Source organism: Sorex araneus, chromosome 4 (assembly GCF_027595985.1).
Source record: "Sorex araneus isolate mSorAra2 chromosome 4, mSorAra2.pri, whole genome shotgun sequence".
In the NCBI taxonomy this organism is placed as follows: domain Eukaryota; kingdom Metazoa; phylum Chordata; class Mammalia; order Eulipotyphla; family Soricidae; genus Sorex; species Sorex araneus.
This window is the reverse complement of record NC_073305.1, coordinates 126,057,320-126,080,822: the sequence shown is the minus strand read 5'-3', so window position 1 is coordinate 126,080,822 and position 23,503 is coordinate 126,057,320. Positions and strand designations below refer to the sequence as shown.

Here is a 23,503-nt window from a genome sequence, read left to right as displayed (position 1 = left end):
AATCACCATGTGGAGGGTTACAAAGTTCTCAGGATTATGTCAGTTATACAATACTCAAACACCCCTCCCTTCACCCGTGCCCATATTCCATCACCAACCACCCCATTATACCTCCCGCCCCCTCCCGCCCCCCCAGTCCCCGCCCTTGTAAGTGATAAGTTTCACTTCGTTTACGCTTTATCTTGGTTACAGTCCATGTTTCAACACATAATTCACTATTGTTGCTAGGGTTTCCCCCCAAAAAAGAGAAGACAGTCCCACTGTCAAGGAAGCATTTGATGGCTCTCCATTGCTGAGAATGTAGAGATATTAAGTCCCGCTGTTTGTTACATAACTTTTCTATTTTTTCCCCCCTCGTCCCGCACCACCGAGATCATGCCTGTTTAGTAATCACCACGCTGCCTGACAAAGGGAAAACAAACCAAAAGAGATGGTTATTTCTCGTCATCAGCCGGCGTGGGGCTCTGGCTTAGTTGATAGTCTGGTAGAATGTCTGCAAGCAGTTTCTGGAACCAAAAGTAATACGCTGGTATCGGCCCCGGCTCAAGATTCCACCAGCGTCCCGCTGTTCCAAGTACATAATAATTTATTCCCTTGTATCCGATTCCCACGCCACCAGGTCCGTGTCAGCTTAATGGACATCATACTATGGTTAACGCCACGCCGCGTTTCTTCCCGAGAAAGAAGGATATTTCTTCTCAGCTGGCGTGGGGATATGGCTTAGTTCAGTCTATAGAGATGGCTACCACTTTGGTGGCCTTCAATATTTCAGCAAAAGACTTACTATTCTTGTTAGGATTTCCCACCAAAGTCCGACCCGTTGAAAGGGAACCATTTCATATTGGTGATGATTAAATGACAATAGGTTGCGCGGCCATGGCAGCAGCCTCGCGGCTTTGAATTTCTGTATAAAGTCCATAAAACCTTTTTTTCTTCACCACAACCAGTAATACTCAGGGTATTACTAATTAATACCCAGTAACACTAACTCTTATTTTACTCCTGGCTCTGCATTCAGGGGTCACTCCTGGCAGTGCTCAGAGAACCATATGGGATACCAGAGATTGAACTCAGGTTGGTTGCATGCATGGCAAGCACCCTACCTACGGTACTGTCACTCCAGCCCCTGCATCTACTGAAAGCTACACAGGTTAACAAAACTTACCCCAGAGCAAGAGCAATAGTGTGACCCAAAATAAATAATAATATATTTTTAAAAAGCTTATCCCAAATGAAATAGATAACCTAAAATCCTAAATGGTTTTATTATCAGCAGAGAAATAAGATAAAATAAAGACCCAAACAGAATTTAAAAACTGAAAAATACATTCCTGAAATTTAAAATTCTCTTAGCAGAAGACAGGCAACAAGGAAAGAATTGGTAAAATACATATTAGAGTCTTTATTATTTTCCTTCTTACCTACACTTGATACTTTTAAGGTACCTTACAACCAATTGGAATTCTCTTTTTGGTGGGGAGGGCCAAAAAAATCACACCCAGACTTGCTGCTGGCCCTGTGCTCGGAGATCACTCCTGATGGGGCTCGAGGGTTGAGCCCAGGATGGTTGGGTACAACGCAAGCACCCTACCCACTGCATTATCTCTCTGGTCCCTAAATGAAACTGTTCCTTTTTTTTTTGCTTTTTTTTTGGGTCATACCCAGCGATGCACAGGGGTTACTCCTGGCTCATGCACTCAGGAATTACTCCTGGCGGTGCTGGAGGACCATATGTGATGCTGGGAATAGAACCTAGGTCGGCCGAATGCAAGGCGAACGCCCTACCCGCTGTGCTATCACTCCATCCCCTGAAACTGTTCCTTTTATAGAAGTCATTGACTATTTTTTTGGAGGGCAGCTTTTATTAACCTGTTAGATTCCGACCTGAGAAAATTCAGAATTGAATTACAGAACGACATCTGAAAGAGGGGATACCATGGACAGCTCCCAGCTTAAGTAGGAGACAAGTAGGTGGTGAAAGTCAACACTCAGTATTTCAGGATTTGAATCCTATGAGTTTAACCCTAAACCTACCTATTATTTCCTAGCTCCTGGCACTTACTTTGTCAATTTAGTTCTTTGAACTTCTATTTCCTCATTGGTAAAATAGGGATTGCTAAAATAGTGATTCCTCATCGATAAGATAGGGACTAGTTATTAAATATAAAATACTTATTAAATATAAAAAGTACCAAAACTGGGGCTGGAGTGATAACACAGAGGATAAGGCATTTGCCTTGCACGCGGCTTACCTGGGTTCAATTCCCAGCATCCCATATGGTCCCCCGAGAACCGCCAGGAGTAATTCCTGAGTGCAGAACCAGGAGTAACCTTTGTGCACTGCCAGGTGTGACCTCCCACCCTCAAAAAAAAAATACTAAAATTACTATGTGCAGTTTTCAGTATAATAGCTCATTTTCTTGTCATGTAAGACCACAATTAAAGTTAGTGAAAGAAAGTCTTTGAACAAAAAAGTGTAACTTGGGGCCAGAGAAATAGTGCTGTGTGTTAGATATTTGTCTTGCATGCTGTCTATGTGGGTTCAATTCCCAGCACTGTATACTGTCCCCTCAGCACAGAGCCAGAAGCAAGCCCTGAACACTGCTGGGGGTGGCCCAAAACAAAAAAATAGAAGTGTATCTTGGGGACAATGTCAAGGCCCTGGTGTGAACCCTGAGTCCCGAGGGCTGGGGACTGGATGGCAAAATAGCTCTGCTCCAACACGTTCACCCTGCACCAGGGGCATCCTTGCATCGACCCTGCAATATTTTTGTTTGTTTGGTTTTGGACCACACCCAGTGGTGCTCAGGGATCACTCCTGATAGTGCTTGGGAGATCATATGGGGTTCCCGGGATTGGGTCAGCCACTTGCCAGGCAAGCACCTTACCTGCTGTACTATCTCTCCGACCCCTCAGGAGTCATTCTTTGTTCTCTTGGCACCCCTCTTAACCCTTTTGGTTAAAATCTTTGGCTGAGTTAATTATGTACCAATCATTCCTCAGCGTGTTTTGCCTGCCCCTGACAAGTCTCTCTGTGGCTGGATCTCTTCCATTTGTGGAGGAAATTTTTCTTCCCTGTTGGGCTTTGTCTGATCTTGGCTAAGGATTTCCTTTCCCTGCTGCATAGCTGTCAGCTGCCTTCCTTGCTCCCCAGAGCTTTATTCCTATACTTCTGTATCAAACTTTAGCCCAACTCATAGGACTGTTGATGCCTCTGACTTTTTGCACCTTTTACAAGCCATTTTTAAAACTACTATTCTCTCTTTTATGCCTTGAGTTTAAAAACTAAAATATAATCTGCATCTGATTGACATTTAACTTCTCCATGGAACTTTATTTCACCCATACCTGGTAATGTCAGGGTGTCTCTGGGAATTGAACCATACTTGAACCAAAGACGGAGTCCCATGCGGCCACGAACCAGCAGTCAGCCAGCACCCTAAGAAGGGCAGGTCCTCCCAGCAGAGAACTTGTAAGAGTGGAATGCAGCGACTCCATCCTGGCATCAAATACTAATTTTTATCTGTTTCTAGTTTGATTTGTATTTATATTGGTATTAACACAGGGGTTATTCTTACATATGGAATGCCCAGAAATAGAATCCAGGTTGTCGGCTTGCAAGGCAAGACCCCAGCCCTACCCGCTGTCCTATCTCTCCACCGCTTTGGCCTCTCTCTTTGGAAAACAATCTGGTGATCATCTCTAGTCACCCCATGAGGCCCCTGGGTTCCATTCCGTACAACCTGGTGGAGTTGTAAAGTTTGTTTACTCCTGCCCCCCCCCACGCAACACACTCAGTTTCTTCTTGGGAGTCACACACTCTTCTGCAGTGTTTTTGGTGCTCCGCAGAGATTGGCTGCTGCAAACGCCCTACCTTCTATTCTATCTCTTGGCCCCTCATTTTAGGTTATTTTTTTAAAAAAATCTATTTTTTAATTTTTGTTTGCTTTTTGGGTCAAACTAGCGATGCTCAGAGGTTATTCCTGGCTATGCACTCAGGAATTACTCCTGGCAGTGCTGGGGAACCATATGAGATGCCAGGGATTGAACCTGATCGGCTGGCTGCATGTGAGGCAAACACCCAACCCACCGTACTATCATTCTGGCCCCCCATTTTAGGTTATTTTTTTCAGTTCTTCCAAACAATTTTAAACTATCCTTCCCCCTGGCGAACTATGATACAGGTTTCTCATCTTTGTACACGGAGGAACTTTTTAAAAAACGATCTCACACACACACACACACACACACACACACACACACACACACACACATATTCCCCAAGGCAAACACTCCCCACGGCAAACACCCCAGATCATTGAGTCTTCTAATAAACACTTTCAAACGGGAAAGATCTGAGGTGGTGCTGTCAGAGGAGAAATCTCTCTGCAGCCGACAGCCTCTCTCAGGAGATGACCAAGCCCTAGGCGATCGTGAAGTGTGACCCGTGTGTCTGTGACCGTGCAAACACACAGCATTTTCCTGACGGCCCGAATCTTCTAATTCTGCACCTGCATAGGAGTGTGTGTGTGTGTGTGTGTGTGTGTGTGTGTGTGTGTGTGTGTGTGTGTGTGTGTGTGTGTGTGTGTGTTTGGGAAGTGGGGGTGGGGGGCTGCTGGTGCCGGCCAGCGCCCCCGCGCGCCGCGTGTCCACCCGCAGCCCCGGCGGCCGCAGGTGAGTCCGGGCGCGCGCCCCGCGGGAGGAGGGCGGGCCGGGGTGGGGGGGGTGCGGGGCCGAGCTCCCCGGGGCCGCCCGCATTGGCCGCCGCCTCCGCAGCCCTCGCCCCTGCGCCGCGAGCCGCGTCGGGCCGGGCCGGGCCGGGGCGGAGGCCGCCGGGCGGCGGAGATGCGGGGCGGGGGCAGGGCGCGGGGTAGGTGACTTTCTCCCGCCTCTGTTTCCCGGCCCCGGGGAGCAATGACATCACGCGGCCTGCTCCCGGCGCCGACACAAAGAGCGGCGCCGAGTGGCCGCTGCGGGGGGAGCCGGCGGCCGCCGCTGCCGCCCCGGGCCCCGGGGCCCCGCCGGCCCGGCCCACCGCCCGCACCCTGCGCCCTTCCTCTTCTTCCTCCTCCTCCTCCTCCTCCTTCTCCTCCTCCTCCTCCTCCTTCTCGGCCGCCGCCCGCGCCGCCCGCGCGCTGCTGAGCCCGCGCCCGGCCGCGCCGGCCCCTTCCCATGCGGGCGGCGCGGGCCCTGGGAGGGGCGCCCGCAGTCAGCCGCGCAGCATGCACTGGGGGGTTGGCTTTGCTTCGTCCAGGCCGTGCGTGGTGGATCTGAGCTGGAACCAGAGCGTCTCTTTCTTCGGCTGGTGGGCCGGGTCCGAGGAGCCCTTTTCCTTTTATGGGGACATCATCGCTTTCCCTTTGCAGGATTACGGTGGGATCATGGCAGGGCTGGGCTCCGATCCCTGGTGGAAGAAAACCCTTTACTTGACCGGGGGAGCTCTGCTGGCCGCAGCTGCGTATCTGCTCCACGAACTCCTGGTCATTAGGTGAGCCGGAGAGAGGGCCCCGCGCAGGCCAGGGCGGCGTTGGCGCGATGGTGGTGGTGGTGGTGGTGGTGGTAGTGGTGGAGAGGGGGGGGACCGGTCCCTGCCCCTGGGTCACGCCGTCCAAATGCCCAGCCGGCTCCCAGGAAGGCAGCCGGTGGTGGTTACCTGGCCTTGAAGGAGATATTTAGAGTTGGCAAGAGACTTAAACTGGTGCCAGGAGGGAAGAACATCATGGGTCCTCCAATCTTTGGGTGCTAAAAGAAAAAAATTTTCTGGATTCCAGGGAGTATTATGAAATACTCTTGGGAAGCGCCCTGAGTGCAACAATAGAATTAGGTTCCGTAGAAGACCAAGTCATACTTTTGTGAAATGCTTTATTGACTTCCAAGGCAATGCTGCGGATAAACGGACCACTAACCTTGTCTTTGGCTTAAAGGTTAGCTCTCCAGATGCCTCCCCACGCGTCAGTATCATCAAAGACTGAGATTGCAAAAGCTGCATAACAAGTGTGGTGGGGGGCAGTGTTTTGGATGCAGGCTTACCCTGGTTGACTGCTAATCTTGTCTTTCAAGCTGGACCCTCTCTTGCTGTTTAAATGCCATTGTTGGGTGAGGGGTAGGAGAGGAGCTGATCCGATTCCCACATGGGTGGAGAACACGGGAGTCGCCCATACCGTAAACACAGGCACCTTCTGCTTGCCGCAGAGTGTTTACAGGATGGATTTGGAGATGCCAGAAAATGGAGGCCCCAGCCATTGTTAGAGCCAACTGGACAGGAGAACATTGTTGGAGGAGGGTTTTGTCCTTAGACTAATTGCATCCTGTTTGTTTAATTCATCAATTTAAGATTAGAAAGTCGTTTGGAGTATCCAGTCACTGGGCAATAAATGGAAATGGATGGTTTTCCATAGCTCAGAGTGTTTCTTTCAAGTCACTGTTTTTCCATAGAAGGAGAAATATTGCCCTTTTTTTTTTCCATTGAGGAAATCCTACACTATTAGTTATAAACAAATACAGTGATAGGTGACCTTTATCGGGCTGCAGGGATTCCAGGACATTGTGACAGCCTGCTGAGAGATTTTGAATATTTCTCTTCTCTGGAAGCAGAGAAAGCAATTTGGTCTGTGGGGGGAGGATATGTGTTGGTTTTCATAGTATTTAACCACAGTTGAGAAATCTTGTTTTAAGCTTCTTTGAATTCTCTCACCATCGGACAGTGCCTTGAAGGTAGCCAAGGTGAATAAAAAATATTTAAGTAATTTATTGCTTGATGATTTTTATGTTTTCGAGCTTTAGGACTCTGTTTCAAGTTAGGTTTCCAGCTAGATGAAAAAATGAAAAATGTGGGAAACAAATTTAAATGGCAGCTTAGTTATGTCTCAGTTAGATTCTAGATCCTCAATCATGGATCTTCTCACCAGTTTTCCACTTTGTGGTGAAAGTGAAGGAAGATGCAGCTTCACTGAGGGCCTGTGTCAAACCCTTGCTTACATGACCTTGTAGAATTTTCGGGGAGCTCAGAGCTCATTTTGGGAGCAAGCCACACCCTAGTAGGTGTGGTTGCTGCTTAAGGATATGCCCTTTCTTAGGGGATATGTCCCCAGACTACTTGATAATTTATGGGGAGAGGGGAGAGGAGAGGGACAGGATAAGTCCCTTTAAGTCCTTGGTTTATTCACTTATCTTTTTGACAGATATTTGAGTTAGAATGCTCAGTTATAATGCAGTTAATAAAAATGGCTCAGAATGCAGAAATGCAACGACCTGGTTGCATTTCTCTTTCACAGATATCTCGATGCTCTTACCCCACATAGCTGAGAAAGAGCAACCTGTCAGGATGGCACAGTGAGCTTAGGCATCTCAGATTTAAATCTGGGTGTCAGCAGAGCCTGCACTTCTGAGCACTGCATCTTGCAAAGTCCCAATTCTAGAGTAAGTTTCCATAGGAGCAAAGGAAGAGAAAGGTTATGGGAAGAGGGAGCTGTGGCAGGAAGTGGAGTTTTTGATCAGCCCCTCAGAAGCCCAGAGGGATGGAGAAAGAAAGTGGAAAAAGATGGGCTCAGAGAGGCAGAGATTACCTGAGAGAACTCCATTTCCGGTGAGATCACCTTTGGTACCATTGTATCTCATTGCTGTGTGTTTCATTTCAGTTGTCTGTGGAGTTTAGGGAAAATACAAAGTAATGTGAAATATATGGAATGGAAAATGTACATGGGTACAACCAAATTCAGAGACCATCATAAGGTCCTTGCTATTCTGCTATTCAACTACATAGATTCAGGCTTATTTTATGTATATGTCTTCAAAGTGAGAAACTAGTAGGTGAAAAGTACTTAGGAAGTTTAATTAATGAAGGTAACCAAAATAGATATTTTGGAATTTTTCTTCTTTTGCTAAGGGCTGTGCTGACTCTTGGCTTATTCCTGGCTCTGTGCTCAAGGATTGTCCTGGCTGTGCCAGAGATCCAACCTTGCAAGGCAAGTGCCTTCACCTCAGTGCTATCTCTCTACCCTGGTACTATGGATTCTATTCATGTTTTTTTCAGATATGCTTGAAATAGATCTATTCCTGTCCTCTTTTTTTTGGTATGCTAATAGCAGTTATCTTAAATTCACTCTGACTTTTGGAAATGTGTTGTCAGTAACTAGAATGACTAAATAATCACTTGCTTCCCAGTAGTTCATTTGCTTTTTAGGCATTAAATGGGCTCAGTCAGTCCTAAGCAGGGCTTCTTAAACTTTATTCACTGATGACCCATTTACCCTGAGAAATTTTTATACAGCCCTGGGTAGGTAGATATATAGGTATATACATCAAACATTGATCATAAGCCAGAAAGAAATTTATTTAAAAATTTTGAAGGAGTCATAGACTACATAGAGGGTTGCAACCCACAGTTTAAGAAGCTTCACCTGGAGCCAGAAAGATAGTACAGTGAATAAGGCATTTTCCTTGCACATGGCTGACTTGAGTTCAATACCCAGCATCCCATATGGTGCCCTGAGCACAAACAGGAGTAACTCCTGAGTGCAGAACCAGGAGTAAGCCCTGAGCATAGCTGAGTGTATCTCCCCAAACGAAAATAAACAAAAAGATCACAGACAAAGTCAGATGCAAATCCCCCTTCAAAAACAAGGAAAAAAACCTGCATCCTAGAGAATTTAGGGACTCCAAGCATTGGTCAGCATTTGATCCTCAGAAGCTAACAGCTTACCAGTTAGTTGTGTGGGCAGGTGTGGTCATCTGTGATGTCCTTTATCACAGAAATAGCTACAAATCTTGCTCTATGAGTTGCCTCATACAACTTGCATTACGAGACCACTTCCTAAAATTTAGCTCGGAAATATCTCCCTTCTTCTCTGATCATATTAGAAAGATCATTCTTAATGTGTGGAGGGAGGGCTTCAGAGCCAGACTGGGTTCAGATTCACTCCACTTTTTTTTTTCTCCCAATGCAAGGACTGAACCCAAACAGGGCTTCATGCATGCAAGCAAGTGCTTAGCCCCTGAGCTACATCTCCAACTTCCTTTAAACAGCCATGTAGACTTGGGTACAGGTATTTTTTTTAATTGTTGTTGTAGTGTGGATTTTGGGCATACTCTGCAATACTCTCAGTGCTTATTCCTGGCTCTACACTCAGGAATCACTCCTGGTAGTGCTCAGGGGGCCATATAGAATGCTGGGAATTGAACCCAGGTTGACCATATGGAATGCCAGGGATCAAACCTATGCAAGGCAAGCGCCCTCCCTGCTGTACTATCTCTCCAGCTCTGGATATGAGTATTCTTGGCTATTCACTTTTCTTATCTGTACACTTGGAGTATTAGTTGCCCTCCTCATAGTTGTTAACTCCAGTTAACACTTGAAATGTCTTTGATAGATTGTGAGCATTTTGTACAAGTTGGTCAGCTTACTTTTATTTTTGGGGGAATGCACATCCTGCGGTGCACAGGGCTTATTCCTGATTCTGCTTGGAGGGATCATTCCTACTGGGCTCTGGGCACTTCTGTGGTGCCTTAGATCAAACCCCAGTTAGCTGTGTGCAATGCCTTCCCTCTCATACCATCTCTCTGACTCAGAAATTGGTGATCTTAACTGTTCTGCACTTACTCCAGACTTGAGTGGTTGAGTCAAAGTGGATGCTTTTAATAAAAATAACAGGTATTGCCCATTTCAGTGTAGCTAAAGTGTGTAGGAGTTTGGAAAAAGGGAATAGAGAAATAGTGTTGCCAGAAAGCAGCAACTATTATCTTGATATTGATATTTTCAAAATGATATTGGTATTTTCAAAATGGGTCTTTTTGTTTGTTCAGTTTTGTGGCCATCTGTGGTAGTGCTTAGGACCCATGTAGTGTTCTGGATCGAACCCTAGGCTCCAGTATGCGGAGCGCACACTCAGCCCTCTGAGGTAGCTCCATAGCTTAAATAAAGTGAGTGGTTCTTAACCAAAGGGAGTGGACTTTCCAGGCTTAAACTTCTCCAGAAAAGTTTGTTTCACTGAATGAATGTCCTATAGTAAATGATCATCTTTGTAATGATGTAAAACCTTCCTTGTTGGGTTTTACAAGGGTGACAAGTGGATGGGAGGCTTGTGGAAAGCTAAGAGAAAGATGCTGATCTGATCTGATGGGAAAATGAATAGAGTGGAAGATGGAGATCACAGCAAGGTTTCCGAAGGCTAGGCTGTTAATTGGGCTCTGTGAAATGGTCAGATTTTGTACCTGATGGGAATTATTCTTTGGATGCAGATCAATCCCCCGCCCCTTCAGTAATGATTTGAAAGGTCAGTGTTTGTAGGTGCCGTCATGATAATGTTTATAGAATCAGTACATTCTCGCTCTCTGTGTGTGAGAAGGAGAGGTTCAGGATAAACATATCTGTGGGAAGCAGGGAGTGGACCTGAGCCCAGCAATCCCGTTTGGCATCCAGCCTTTCTTTTTTCCATCACCATGTGGTGACTGTTAAAAAACTGTACCCACGGAAGGCTTTTCTACCTCAAAAAGAGGCCAGAGGAGGGGCCAGAGGGTTAATATATTGTTTAGGGCATTTGCCTTGCATGGATTCGATCCCCAGCATCTCATATGGTCCCCCGAGCACCACCAGGAGTGCAGATCCAGGAGTTACCCCATGAGCATCACCAGGTGTGACCCAAAACGGAAAAAAAAAGAAGCCAGAGGAAATGGATGGCTGAGACAAAGAAAAGGAAAAGTCAGGGGCCTAAGCTACACCGTGTCTGTGGAATTGGAAATCTAGCTATGAAGTCAGAAAGAAAAGAGGGTGCTTAGAAGCTTGATTCCTTGACTGCATGGGTGGAAGCATGCATAAACCAAAAGAGGAACCAGGATATTGAGTCTCAGCTTTTCTGCAGACCTGATTGTGGCACAGTGAATCTGTGATCCCAGGGCTCCTTAGATGGTCTGGAACAGCTGACCAGGCTCAGTCCAGCTTCTGCTTCTGATGACCAAACTCAATCCCGCTCTGCCACTGTCCACCATTCTCCGGGGCTTGGGGTGGAGGCCAGCCCTGACAATGAACAGATCTGCTTGTTCCTTCAGGGTTACCCCACAGCCAGGGCCTCGGAGAGGTAGGATAATTGAATGTATAATACAAGGATTATTCTTTATTTTTTGATTTTGACAGGAAACAGCAAGAGATTGACTCCAAAGATGCTATTATTTTGCATCAGTTTGCAAGACCTAACAATGGTGTCCCCAGTTTATCTCCTTTCTGTTTGAAAATGGAAACTTATTTAAGGATGGCTGACTTACCCTATCAGGTACTTGTGTGAAAATGTCTTATTTTCATGAATGCTGTATCGGTCGGAGGGTGAGTATTTAACCTGATATGGTGGAGAGGGATTGCTCTGATTACCCAGGTGAAAGGTACAAAAGCAGCAGTACCCAGTCCTTGGAACTTGGGAGACTGGACCCTAGGATGTGTTGAGTTTTATGAGGTATTTAATGTGGGATCAAAAGACTTACATAGAAGCTGGATTGATAGTACAGTGGGTAGGGCATGTACTATCAATCATGTACTTGCACGTGGTTGACCCTGGTTCAGTTCTGAGCATCACCAGGAGTAATCCCTAAGTGCAAAATCAGGGGTAAGGCCTGAGCACTGCTAGGTGTAATCCAAACACCAAACAAACAAACAAACAAAAACAAACAAAAAAAAACCAACCCCACCCCAAGCAACAAATCAAAAAAAAAAAAACCCAAAAGATTTATACATGAGTAAGACCCATATTATATATGGATAAGAAAAAATAAGTTATTTTTTTCTGTGAGGTGGAGAATGCTTTAGTTAGTAGTGGATGGCCTGACTAGGCAGCTAATAATAAAAATGAGACGGTGGGAGAAAGGGAGAAAGGGAGGAAAAGAGGGTGGGCGGGTGAGCGAGCCAGTGATAGTATAGTGGGTAGGGTGTTTGTCTTATACTCTGCTGACCTGGGTTCTATCCCTGGAATCCCATTTGCTCCCCTGAGCAGTGCAGGAGTAATTCCTGAATATAGAGCCAGGAGTAACCCCTGAGCATCAGCGGATGTGACCCAAAAAGCAAAAAAAAAAAGACCCCAAACCAGGTGCTGAGTGACTTTCTGGGAAACACTGGCTCATTTCAGCATTAGGTTGAGAAGGTTGACTGTATACAAAGAGTAAGATTTCCTGAGCCTGGTCAGAGCTCAGTGGTGGAGCACCTGACATAGACGTATGAGGTGGCAAGATCCCGGCAGCCCTGCCATTGTGTTCTCTGGGAATGCACCACAACCAAGTATGTGCAAGTACTGCAGCTAAAGTGTGTGACCTGGTAAGCCCCCTCAACTAGGTGTGTGTGTCGAACTGCAGTCCCATGCCGGACCTCATTACAACAATTACAACAATGGCAACACGGAAGGGAAGGGAAGGGGGAAAAGGTATAAAGGGTATAAAGTTTTCTCTGATATTGCTCTTATAAATTCGATAATTTCTTTTCTTAATTTGTTACATAATTCTATTTGTTATATATATATATACACATATATACATATATATATGTATATATATATATACACACACACATCTTGTAGCCTACTTCTCCCTCTGGGAGAACCAGCTGGCTACTGAGAGTTTCCTGCCTACATGGGAGAGCCTCGTAAACTCCCCATGGTGTATTTGTATGCCAAAACCAGTGACAAGCTGGGTCTCATCCCCCTGACCCTGAAAGAGCCTCCAATTCAGCATCGTTGGGAAGGACGAGTAAGGAGAGGCTTCTAAAATCTCAGGGCTAGGATGAATGGAGACATTACTTAGACCGCTCAAGAAATTCGATGATCAACGTGATGATGATGATGATGATGATGATGATGATGATTATATATATATTTTTTGAGACGCCAGAGAGAGTACAACAGTTAAGAAACTTGTCCTGCATATAGCTCATAGCTGACCCTGATTCGATCCCAGTATCACTTAATGCCAAGAGTGACCACGAGGAGTGACCCCTGAATAAGTCCGGTGTGTCCCCCAAACAAAAACAAAATAAAATTATATCTTTTTTGGTTTGGGGCCATACCTGGCACTACTCAGGGTTTATTTTTGACTCTGTGCTCAGGAATCACTCTTGGCAGTGCTCAACGGACCATATGGGGTGCCAGGGATTAAATCTGGGTTGGCCGTGTGCAAGGCAAATACACTACTGACTGTACTGCCACTCCAGCCCCGAAGTAGCTTTATAGACCTCATCTTGCCTTTATTAGGTTTACACTTGTAATATTTCTATGTTTGAAGTCCTTTCCTTCAGTGCTTTGAAAATATGACTTCACTTTGTTTTTTTATCTGTATTGCTAATAGAAAATCTGATGTTGATCTATTACTTTTCTTTTTCCTTCTAGAAGGTTGTAGAATTTGTGTTTAATCTCAAAATTCCCCTCTGTCCCATTGTTACTGTCACTGTTTCAGTGTGTAGAGGCTGTGTCCTTGTGTGGTTGAGTGCATTCTTGCGGTGTTGCTATAGGTCTAGTGATGCAGAGCAGTGTGGGGAATCCAACTTGCTGCTCCTGCTGGTTGGTTGCTCTGCCTGTCAGTCACATCACTGGGCCTTTTAATGTCAGCATTTCTAAATTTTTAAGTAGTATGGCTTGGATCTTTATATATTTTGGCACTTTGTATGTTTTTAAAATCGAGGTCCTGAATCTCTTTGATTTTAGAGACTTGTTAATTTTCTTCAAATAGTTCCTCTTTTTTATTTTTATTTTTATGGTTGTTGGGTGACACCCATTGTTGCTCAGGGTTTATTCCTGGCTCTGCACTGAGGAATTACTGTTGGCAATACTTGGGAGAGCGTATGGGATCCTGGGGATCAAATCCAGGTCAACCACTTGCGAAACAAGTACCCTACCTGCTATACTATTGCTTACAGCCCCTATTTCTCCTTTTAAACTGTGTTTTCCCTCTCTTTCCCATTCCATAATATCTACATATAGGACTTATTATTCTGTTTTTGTTATTTCTGAACTTCATTCTTTTCTCCCTGAGAGAATTCCTCTGTGCTTGCATTGCATTTTTTCCTCTTATGCATGTCATGCTGTTTACCTAATCTGTTGTGTTCTTCTTTCTTAACTAATTTGTTTTCATTTTTATGTTTTGGGCCTCAGTTGGCAATGCTCAGGGCTGACTACTGGCTGTGCACTCAGGGATTACCCCTGGCAGGGCTCAGCAGACCTTATGTGGTGCCAAGATTGAACTGGGATAGGCAATGTGTAAGACAAGTGCTTCCCTTCTTGTACTATCACTGCAGCCCCTGGGCTCCTGGCCTGGGAAGTGCTATTGTGGAGGTCATTGGTGAGTGGGAGAACAGGGAGGGAGTGGTCTGCTTGGTAAAGTAGAAAGGAGGCTGGCTTTGTACCTAAGAATGTTGATGGTGAGACCACCGACAGAAGCTGGGAGGACTTTCTCTGCTCTTGGCACAGGAGAAAGTGGCAATAGAGACAAGGATCAAATCATGTAAATCCTTTGGGTTAGCTGGTGTTGGCAGTGAGGGCTTGAAGATGTGTCTGCTGAGGGGCTCACATCCAGGGCAAGACAGCGGCCCACTCACCGTCATTGTATTTTTTTGAAAAATTTTTTATTAGTGAATTACTGTGAGGTACAGTGACAGACTTACAAACTTTCGTGCTTGTGTTTCAGTCGTACAATAGTCGAGTGTCCATCCCTCCACCAGTGCCCATTTTCCACCACCAATGGTCCCAGTATCCCTCCCTCACCCCCAACCCCATCCTCCCCCACCCCACCCCGCCTCTGTGGCAGGGCATTCCCTTTTGCTCTCTCTCTCCTTTTGGGTGTTGTGGTTTGCAGTAGAGGTAGTAAGTGGCCATCATGTTCGGTCTATGGTCTACTTTCAGCCGGCAGCATCTCCCATCCTGAATGGGCCCTCCCAGCACCCTTTACTTTCACCTTGACCGCATTGTTCCCTGAGCCGAGGCACCTTCGGGAAGTTAGGGTCCAACCCTGAATTTTTTTTTCTCTTTCGAAATTTATGCATGAGTCTCTGGAACAAGGCTGGCAGATGAGCTTACAAGGTGGCCAGGGTGGGATGTGGGTGTGGCTGTTGGGGCCTCCAGAAATGCAGGGAGCTGGGAGGAGGTCAACCGCGCTGACCCAGAGAAGGCCTGCAGTTTTCAGCCACCGAGACTTGCGCCTGACGATTTTGGCAGGTTAGCTTCTCTGTGGCACTCAGTTCTGAGGTGGTGGGGTCTGGCTGGAGGTGTGGCAGCAGCTTTGGGGTGTGGGAGCAGCTGTCGGCTGTCGAGGTTCTGTTTGGGCGGGAGCTGCCCAGCCTCCCTTCCAGCCCCCGAGGGTGCTCTAGAGGTCTCACCTGGGAATGAGTATCCAAGACATTTTTTACAGCTCAGGAATCTCTCTTGAGATTTACTTATGCGGGGTCCACCCCTGAATTTTGTGCTATGTATCGCATGCTCACCTTTTCTGCAGTCCTGTGGTTTGTAGTCTCTGTAGGCTCTGCCAGGCTGTTCTGCCCTTTGCTGTCTTGTCTTCAAGGCGTTGAGCTCTGTTTGCTGCAGAGCTGTTTTTGCGAGCAGCCTGACTGCCTTTGTTCATGTTCTCAGAGCAGCTGCTTTGAGTCTGGGTGGCTGGAGTGGCAGGACTCACTGGCACGTCTCACTGGGAAGCCTGAAGCAGTTCCAGACATCACTGGGAAGGAGAATACTAACCTCTTTAAAATAGTTAGTGTTTGTTGAACATACTTTTGATTTTATGTTTTTCTGGTTCTGTTTTTTTTGTTTGTTTGTTTTTTGGGTCACACCCGGCAATGCACAGGGGTTACTCCTGGCTTTGCACTCAGGAATTACTCCTGGCGGTGCTCAGGGGACCATATGGGATGCTGGGAATCGAACCTGGGTTGGCCGAGTGCAAGGCAAACGCCCTACCTGCTATGCTATCACTCCAGCCCCCTGGTTCGGTTTTTTTTTTTTTTTTGCTTTTTGGGTCACACCCAGCGATGCTCAGGGGTTACTCCTGGCTTTGCACTCAGGAATTACTCCTGGCTGTGCTTGGGGGACCATATGGGATGCCGGGGATCGAACCTGGGTCTGCTGTGTGCAAGGCAAACACCCTACCCGCTGTGCTATCGCTCCGGCCCCGACCTGGTTCGGTTTTTTAAGGCCACACTCATTGGTGCTCAGGGGACTATTTATTTATTTATTTATTTATTTATTTATTTATTTATTTATTTTGCTTCTTCTCTTGTTTTTTTAATTGAATCACTGTGAAATACAGTTACAAAGCTACAAAGCTTTCATGTTTGAGCTTCAGCCATACAATGATCAAACACCCATCCCTCCACCAGTGCACATTTTCCAACACCAATATCCCCAGAATCCCCTCACCCCCCATGCCAGTCCTCCCCATGCCTCTATAGCAGACAATTTTCCTAATACTCTTTCTCTACTTTTGGGCATTATAGTTTGCTCAAATTTTCTCACCACCATTCAAGCCTACCCACCAGGGCCGATGCTAGATAATTTATTTTCTATTGATATGGGTAGGGCATTTGCCTTGTACGCAGCCGACCTGGGTTCGATTCTTCCATCCCTCTCGGAGAGCCCAGCAAGCTGTGGAGACTCTCTCACCCACATGGCAGAGACTGGCAAGCTACCCTTGGCGTATTAGATATGCCAAAGACAATAACAACAAGTCTCACAATGGAGACGTTACTGGTGCCCGCTCGAGCAAATCAATAAGCAAGGGGATGACAGTGATACAGTGATTGCTCACTTTAAATACCATGAGAGGTCACATGCACTTTTGGAATTCTAAAATTGTAAATGGTTAAGGTCCAGAGACGTTTAAAATTGTAAATGGTTAGGGCACTAATCCATTTTGGGATTCATTTGGGAGTCTCTGGACCAGGGCCTTTGGTGTGCTGAGGTGGCGCCTGGAGGCAGATGCAGATTGTGGGCGTGACAGCCAGGATCCCAAGCTGGCGGGGAGCCAGAAGGGAAGGCCGACTCTACTGCCACTGCAGTGCGGCCTGGAGTCTTAGTTCAGGGGACCATTTAGTGCTAGGGATTGAACCTGGGCCTCCCACATATACGAGCGTGTTTAGTATATCAAGCTGTTTTTCCCAGCTCCTGATTTATTTGTGTTTAGGAGCCACACTCAGCCTTGCTCAGTGCCTGCTCCTGACTCTGCTCAGAGACCACTTCCAGGGTATGGCGAGACCATATGCAGTGCCAGGGCTGGAATCAGGGTTTACTGCAGGCAAACCAAGGGCCTTAATCCCTGAACTCTCTCCAGCCTACTGAACATATTTCTTTCTTTTTTTGGGGTGTGTGTGGGGGTCACAACTGTCAATGTTCAGGGGTTACTCTTGGCTCTGTATTCAGGAATTACTCCTGGCAGTACTCGAGGACCATATGAGATGCCAGGGATCGAACCCAGGTCAGCGGTGTGCAAGGCAGATAGATGCCCTACCCGCTGTACTATCCAGCCCCTGAACATATTTCTAAGAGAGGACTGCTTTAGTGTTTGATCTTCTGTGAGGTCACTGCAAAATAGAGGGAGGGGAGGTTCCATGTGGGCTTGGAGATCTTAGAGGAAATGGTTGTGTGGTTTCAGAAGGGATGTTCTGTTCCTGTTGGGGCTGCCTCCCCCCACGTGCCCTCAGTGAGGTTTGTGTTGATGTGAGGCGGGCTAGAGGCTCTTACTTCTTGACTGCCCTCTAGAGAGGCATTGAGTCACAGACCCAGGGAGTCCCCACCTGCCTCATTTTTGACCTGTACCTTTAAAAAAAATGAAAACACTCTAAATCCAAAAGCACAACTTTATACTTGAAGCATTTTTTTTTAAACTGAAATTCGACTGGAATAAATATTTGATGACCATTAGTAGGAAATCATAAGGCTTAGGGTTAAAAAAAAAAACACTGGGGCTGGAGCAATAGCACAGTGGGTAGGGCATTTGCCTTGCATGCGGCTGACCTGGGTTTGATTCCCAGCATCCCATAAGGTCCCCTGAGCACCGCCAGGAGTGATTCCTGAGTGCAAAGCCAGGAGTAACCCCTATGCATTGCCAGGTGTGACCCAAAAAGCAAAAAAATAATAAAACAAAGAAACAAACAATAACAACAACAAAATGTCTTGGTTATAGCTGTCATTTAAAAAATCAAGATATTAGTATGGCAGATCAGTTTTTAAAACTTCATTTTTATAATAGTTATAGATCCGTGAGACTTTGCAAATAAAGGAGGTCCTGTTGATATGGTTACGTTTTTGCAATACAAAAGTGTTTTTACTGCTTTTTATTTTCTGTAATGTGGAGATGACTTGGTCTTCATATTAAAAAGTAGGAGTGAACAATTGAACTCAACATCCTATTATTTAGAAATTACCACCACAGATATTTGGCACTTTTTTTTTTATATCATTTCCATAGAGTTCTCTAGACACACATAAAGACATTATATATCATTTGACAAACCTGGGTATATAAGAAGCTTGTATTTCACGTGATCAAAAACGTACTTAGGCATTGTGATTTATAATACTGTCAGTATTAATGTTTTGGGAATAAATTTCCTCTACCTCTCTCTCTAGGTCTTTTAACCTCTCCCCAAATTTAGAGCAGCTGACCCAGTTCATTCTCCACATTTCCTATGGTTCCCCTAGCCTGCCAGGAGGGAGTGATCCCTGAGTGCAGAGCCAGAAGTAAGCATTGCCAGAAGTGCTTGTTCTCCCCACAAAAAAGAAAAGAAAACTTAGTTCTGTGGGCTGATTCTCAGTGTCTGCTCTCATTGGCTGTTGCTTATTCCCTTACTATGTTTCTTTATCTTCCACCTATGAGTGAGAGCATTTGGTTGTCATTCTCCTTAGACTCACTTTGGTCAGCATGACACTCTCCAGTTCCATCCATGTACCAGTGAACTGCAGTATTTCCTCTTTGTTTACAGCTGAGTAGTATTCCATGTGTATATAGACCACAGTATTTTTTATCCACTCATCTGTTCTTAGGCACTAGAGTTGTTTTCTATTCTTGAAGAGTGCTGCATTGACATAGGAGCACAACTGGACAACTGGATATCTTTTTTTCTTTCTTTCTTTCTTTCTTTTTTTTGGTTTTTGGGTCACACCCGGTGATGCACAGGGGTTACTCCTGGATCTTCACTCAGGAATTACCCCTGGCAGTGCTCAGGGGACCATATGGGATGCTGGGATTAGAACCCGGGTCGGCCTCGTGCAAGGCAAATGCCCTACCCGCTGTGCTATTACTCCAGCCCCTGATATCTTTTTTTTTTCTTTTGTATAGTTCTTTTATTTATATATTTTAGTTTTTTTCTGGTTTGTTTTGCCTTGTGGAGAACCACACCTGGCAGTGACCAGGGCTTATTCAGATAAATAAAACAGACGGTATTTTAGATGATAAATTTGCATATCTTATATATAAATGATAAAACTATCAGATATACTGCAACTCAGCTCTGCACTCAGGGATCACTCCTGGCAGACTTGGGGGAACCGTATATGGTGTCAGGGATCAAATCTAGGTCAGCCACATACAAGCCAAGTGCCCTTGTCTACTATCTCTCCAGCCCTCATACAGTTTTTTTTTTTTTAAATAAGAGTAAAAAATAAAAGGAAAAGGCTTTTGTACTCTAACTTGTTTTGTTTTGTTTTGCTGATCTTGTCTCCTCTCTTCATATCTTTTTGTTTTGAGATTATTCTAGGCTGCACATAGGTTAAGAGATAGCACTGGGTGTCAGGGCATATGCCTGGTTCCCAAGCAGTTCAGGGTCCCTGGAGCACCTCCAGGTATGGTCCTAGTTGGCTCCTGATGATACTGGGCCTCAGCTGTGCCACATCCCAGCATTGAACCACCCACTCTGTTAGTTAAGTGTTACCCGTAGTGGCCTCCAGGCTGCCTGAGCCCTGCTTGGGCTCCCCACTCCCCACCAAATAGTCCAGAGACACCTATAACCCTTCTTCTAGATCTGTCAGCTGTTATCATGCTGCCTTCTTGGCTTTATTTTTCTTTATATTTAGTTTCACAAAAAAATTTTTATATGCGCCATTAGAAAAATAAGCTGCAAAAATCATAGTAGTTTACTCACCGCTCCTTCAGTATGCATCTCCAAAAATAAGAATTTTCTGCTGAAAAACAAGTTCTTAGAGGGTGCAGGGAAGTATTTTAGTGTGTTTTACTCAGATCATCTTAAATTTAGCTGGTGGGAGATTTTTTTTTTTTTTTTTTTTTTGCTTTTTGGGTCACACCCGGCAATGCTCAGGGGTTGCTTCTGACTCATGCACTCAGGAATTACTCCTGGCAATCCTCGAGGGACTATATGGGATGCTGGGATTCGAACCTGGGTCGGCCATGTGCAAGGCAAATGCCTTACTCGTTGTGCTATTGCTCCAGCCCCCTGGTGGGAGATTTTTTAAGATGGCTCCAAAGGTGCAGTGGTATAATGAGCATAAGTTGAGTTGAAAAGTTAGGGGTAACCCTGCTGTGGCAGAGTGTTTTGTCAGAATTCCAAGACACTGAGATTTCTTTTCCTTTTTTCCTTCCTTCCTTCCTTCCTTCCTTCCTTCCTTCCTTCCTTCCTTCCTTCCTTCCTTCCTTCCTTCCTTCCTTCCTTCCTTCCTTCCTTCCTTCCTTTTCTTTTTCTTTTTTTTTTTTTGGTTTATTTTTTTATTTATTTTTTTTTTTGTGACACACCTAGCCGTCAGGGGTTGTTCCTGACATTCTGCACTCAGAGATCACTTCTGGTGAACTTGGGGGACCATCTGGGATGCCCGGGATCAAACCTGGGTAGGCCACGTGCAAGGCAAGTCCCTGACCCAATATACTACTACTGCTCGGTCCCTGGGACTTCTTTTTAAGGTTTCATGTCCTCCCATCTGATCTTTACTATGGAGAAGAGTGACACAGTAAACATTGGAGTGCAAATGTCTTTTGAATGATTTTTTTCTTCTTCCCACACATTTTTTTTCTTTTAGTTAAGAGAAGAAAGGAAGCAAAGAAAAAGGAAATGAAAGAAAAAGTTTCTTGGAACTCTGCCTTGGCAGAGTGGTGTCTTTAATCAAACTCTGTGTTCATTTTCTTTTCCGATCGTAATCACTGTTATTAGCCCCATTTTGCTGATGAAGAAGTTGGGGCCCAGGGAGGTTCAAGGTCCCACAGGGAATAAATGATAGTGCCAGAGGTTTTAGGGATTGAACCCTTGGCTCCTGCATATGGAGCATGCACTCCAAACCTTGGAGCCATCTCCGCACCCTGGAGCCAAGCTTTCAGAACCTAAATCCTATGGCTTTCATTGTTGTGCCAATAATGTATAGGTTCATATACATGCATGTTACATGGGACACACTGAAGGGGAATTATTAGCTTGAAACAAATTAGAGGTTTTACTTCATCTTCTTTTTTTCCCCTTTGGGTGTGGGGGGGTGGTCACACCTGGTGGTATCAGGGATTACTCCTGGCTCTGTGCTCAGGGATTACTCCTAGAGGGCTCAGGGGACCGTATGGGGTGCCAGGGATTGAACCCAGGTTGGCCACGTGCAAGGCAATTGTCTTGCGCACTGTACAATCTCTCTGGTTTCGATATGGGTGGTATTCAGAGAAATCAAACAGGTGATATTTTGGGTGATCAAGTTATATCTGTTGTATATAAATGACAAGACTGTCAGATACACTGCAACTATTTTAGAGGTATGTACCATTTTTCCTAGTCAGCATCAGGGTTGATGTCCATTGGTGCCAAGTCTATTTGTTTAGTTTCACTATTGTTCCTGACTGGGAACAGTGGCAGACTCTCCACCCACGTCTGTTTACAAGCTTTGAAGCCTGGTTTTCCCAGAAGAGTTTCTGTTTTCCAGATTGCACAGAAAATGTATGGCTAACAGCAAACCCTATAACTCTTTTTCAGGTTAACCTCAGAATGATCCTCTTTAGAATAAGCCGTGAAATAAAAGCATCAAGACACCAAAAGCCAGAGACCAGTTAAAGTCTTCATTATGTTCTGCCTAAAGACAGCAGCTAGCAACATTTAGTTAGTATTTGCTCTTCTTTTCAGCCTTCCAAAAGGTGACATTCCCTTAAAGAGCTGAGAAGGCCAGGACCCTGGTTTCTATCAAAGGCTAAGGTATCCGGCTCTAACCCATTTGTCATACTCAAGGCTACCTTTGTGGTCTGGCAAGCTTAGTGAGGGACACACACACACATACACACACACACATAAGTATAATTCCTAGACACAAAGATATTTGTATAGAACTTTTTCAACCTTCTGCATTCTGGGTTTTTTTTTCCCTTTTCTTTCTTTTTTTTTTTTTTTCATTTTGTCAGGGATGGGCTTGGGGCCAGTGGTGCTGGAGGCCTACTAGCTCACTATTTGGAGGTCACTTCCAGCTGTGCTCAGGGTATTGGGGATTGAACTGAGGTCTCCTACATACAAAGTATTTACTCAGCCCATTAAGCTCTCCCTCTGCCCCCACATTCTGTGTTTTAATTCCCTATGGTAAGAAGTATTATTTGCTTTGGGGGAAAGGCACACATAAATCTTGTTCTGATTTAGGTAAGAATAATTCAAACACTAGTAGGCTTTGCTAATCCCAGTGGTTCCCCACAAAAATGTTGTCTTGGTGTGTCTAGCAAATTTTGATGATAAGTCTAAAAGGTTGATTTGACAAGGGGTCTATTAGCCCAGGACCTTCAGTTTTTGGGTCATCTATACCTTTGCCTGGAGGGATCTTCTTGTCCATGGTTTGATAGACATAGTTACTTCATTTTACTTTTGTTTCTAAAGTTAAGGTGAGTGTATATCTATTTAACAAAGGCCTGACTGATCTGTGTGCCAAATAAGGCCTGGGAGCAAAGAAAAACTTTTACTTTAAAGAAAAAAAAATGGGACTGCAATGATGGTACAGCAGGTAGGGTGCTTGCTTTGCATGCAGCCAATCCAGGTTCTATCTCTGAGAGCCCACGCATCCAAGCACTGCCAGGAGTGATCCCAGCTAGGAGCACCATGAGGTGTGGCCCTAAAAGCAAAAACAAACAAAAAAATCCTTTATTTTTTCAAAATTGTATAATTTTATATCACAGTCATTTACCTATAGACATTTGTCCTTCAAGTATACTTTAACACTTGAAAATTTAATTTTTGTCACTGTGTATTCGTTACAGTAATGTATACAGAAGCAAAAATAAAGGGAGAGAAAGAAAGAAACCATAGATTGAAACAGAGTGGTATGGTAGTTTAGCTTTCATAATCAAATTAAAATATTATTTTGAACAGGTATAAATAGAAAAATGACAAATCGTAAGATACACAAATGCACTTTGAAAATTTAGTGCTAAATACTTTTTCTACTTGACTTACTTAGAATTGGCCAATGCACATCTAGAGTATAGAGTATGTTCACGTATGTTTGTGTTCTGTTGCTGGGGATTGAACCCAGGACCTCATACATGCCACTGGCCACAACCCAAGAGTATATTCTGTCTTTAGTTGTGCTTATGTGTTTGTGCA

At 45.1% G+C, this 23,503-nt stretch overlaps 1 protein-coding gene across 3 annotated transcripts in view; it reads left to right on the top strand.

Annotated features, from left to right (window-relative positions):
* Positions 1 to 4,655: 4,655 nt before the first annotated feature.
* The window catches only part of FAXC (failed axon connections homolog, metaxin like GST domain containing), an 86,300-nt gene continuing 67,452 nt past the window's right edge, over positions 4,656 to 23,503 (top strand). The window contains exons 1-3 of one of the 3 annotated variants that reach the window (XM_055134500.1): positions 4,656 to 4,674; positions 5,367 to 5,488; positions 11,129 to 11,264. In XM_055134500.1, coding sequence (XP_054990475.1) covers positions 5,382 to 5,488; positions 11,129 to 11,264 — 243 coding nt within the window. In that variant the 5' untranslated portion in view covers positions 4,656 to 4,674; positions 5,367 to 5,381. Of the gene's footprint in view, positions 4,675 to 4,739; positions 4,871 to 4,901; positions 5,489 to 11,128; positions 11,265 to 23,503 lie in introns of those variants that run through there. The other 2 variants (XM_055134499.1, XM_004605684.2) reach the window with 2 other exon arrangements.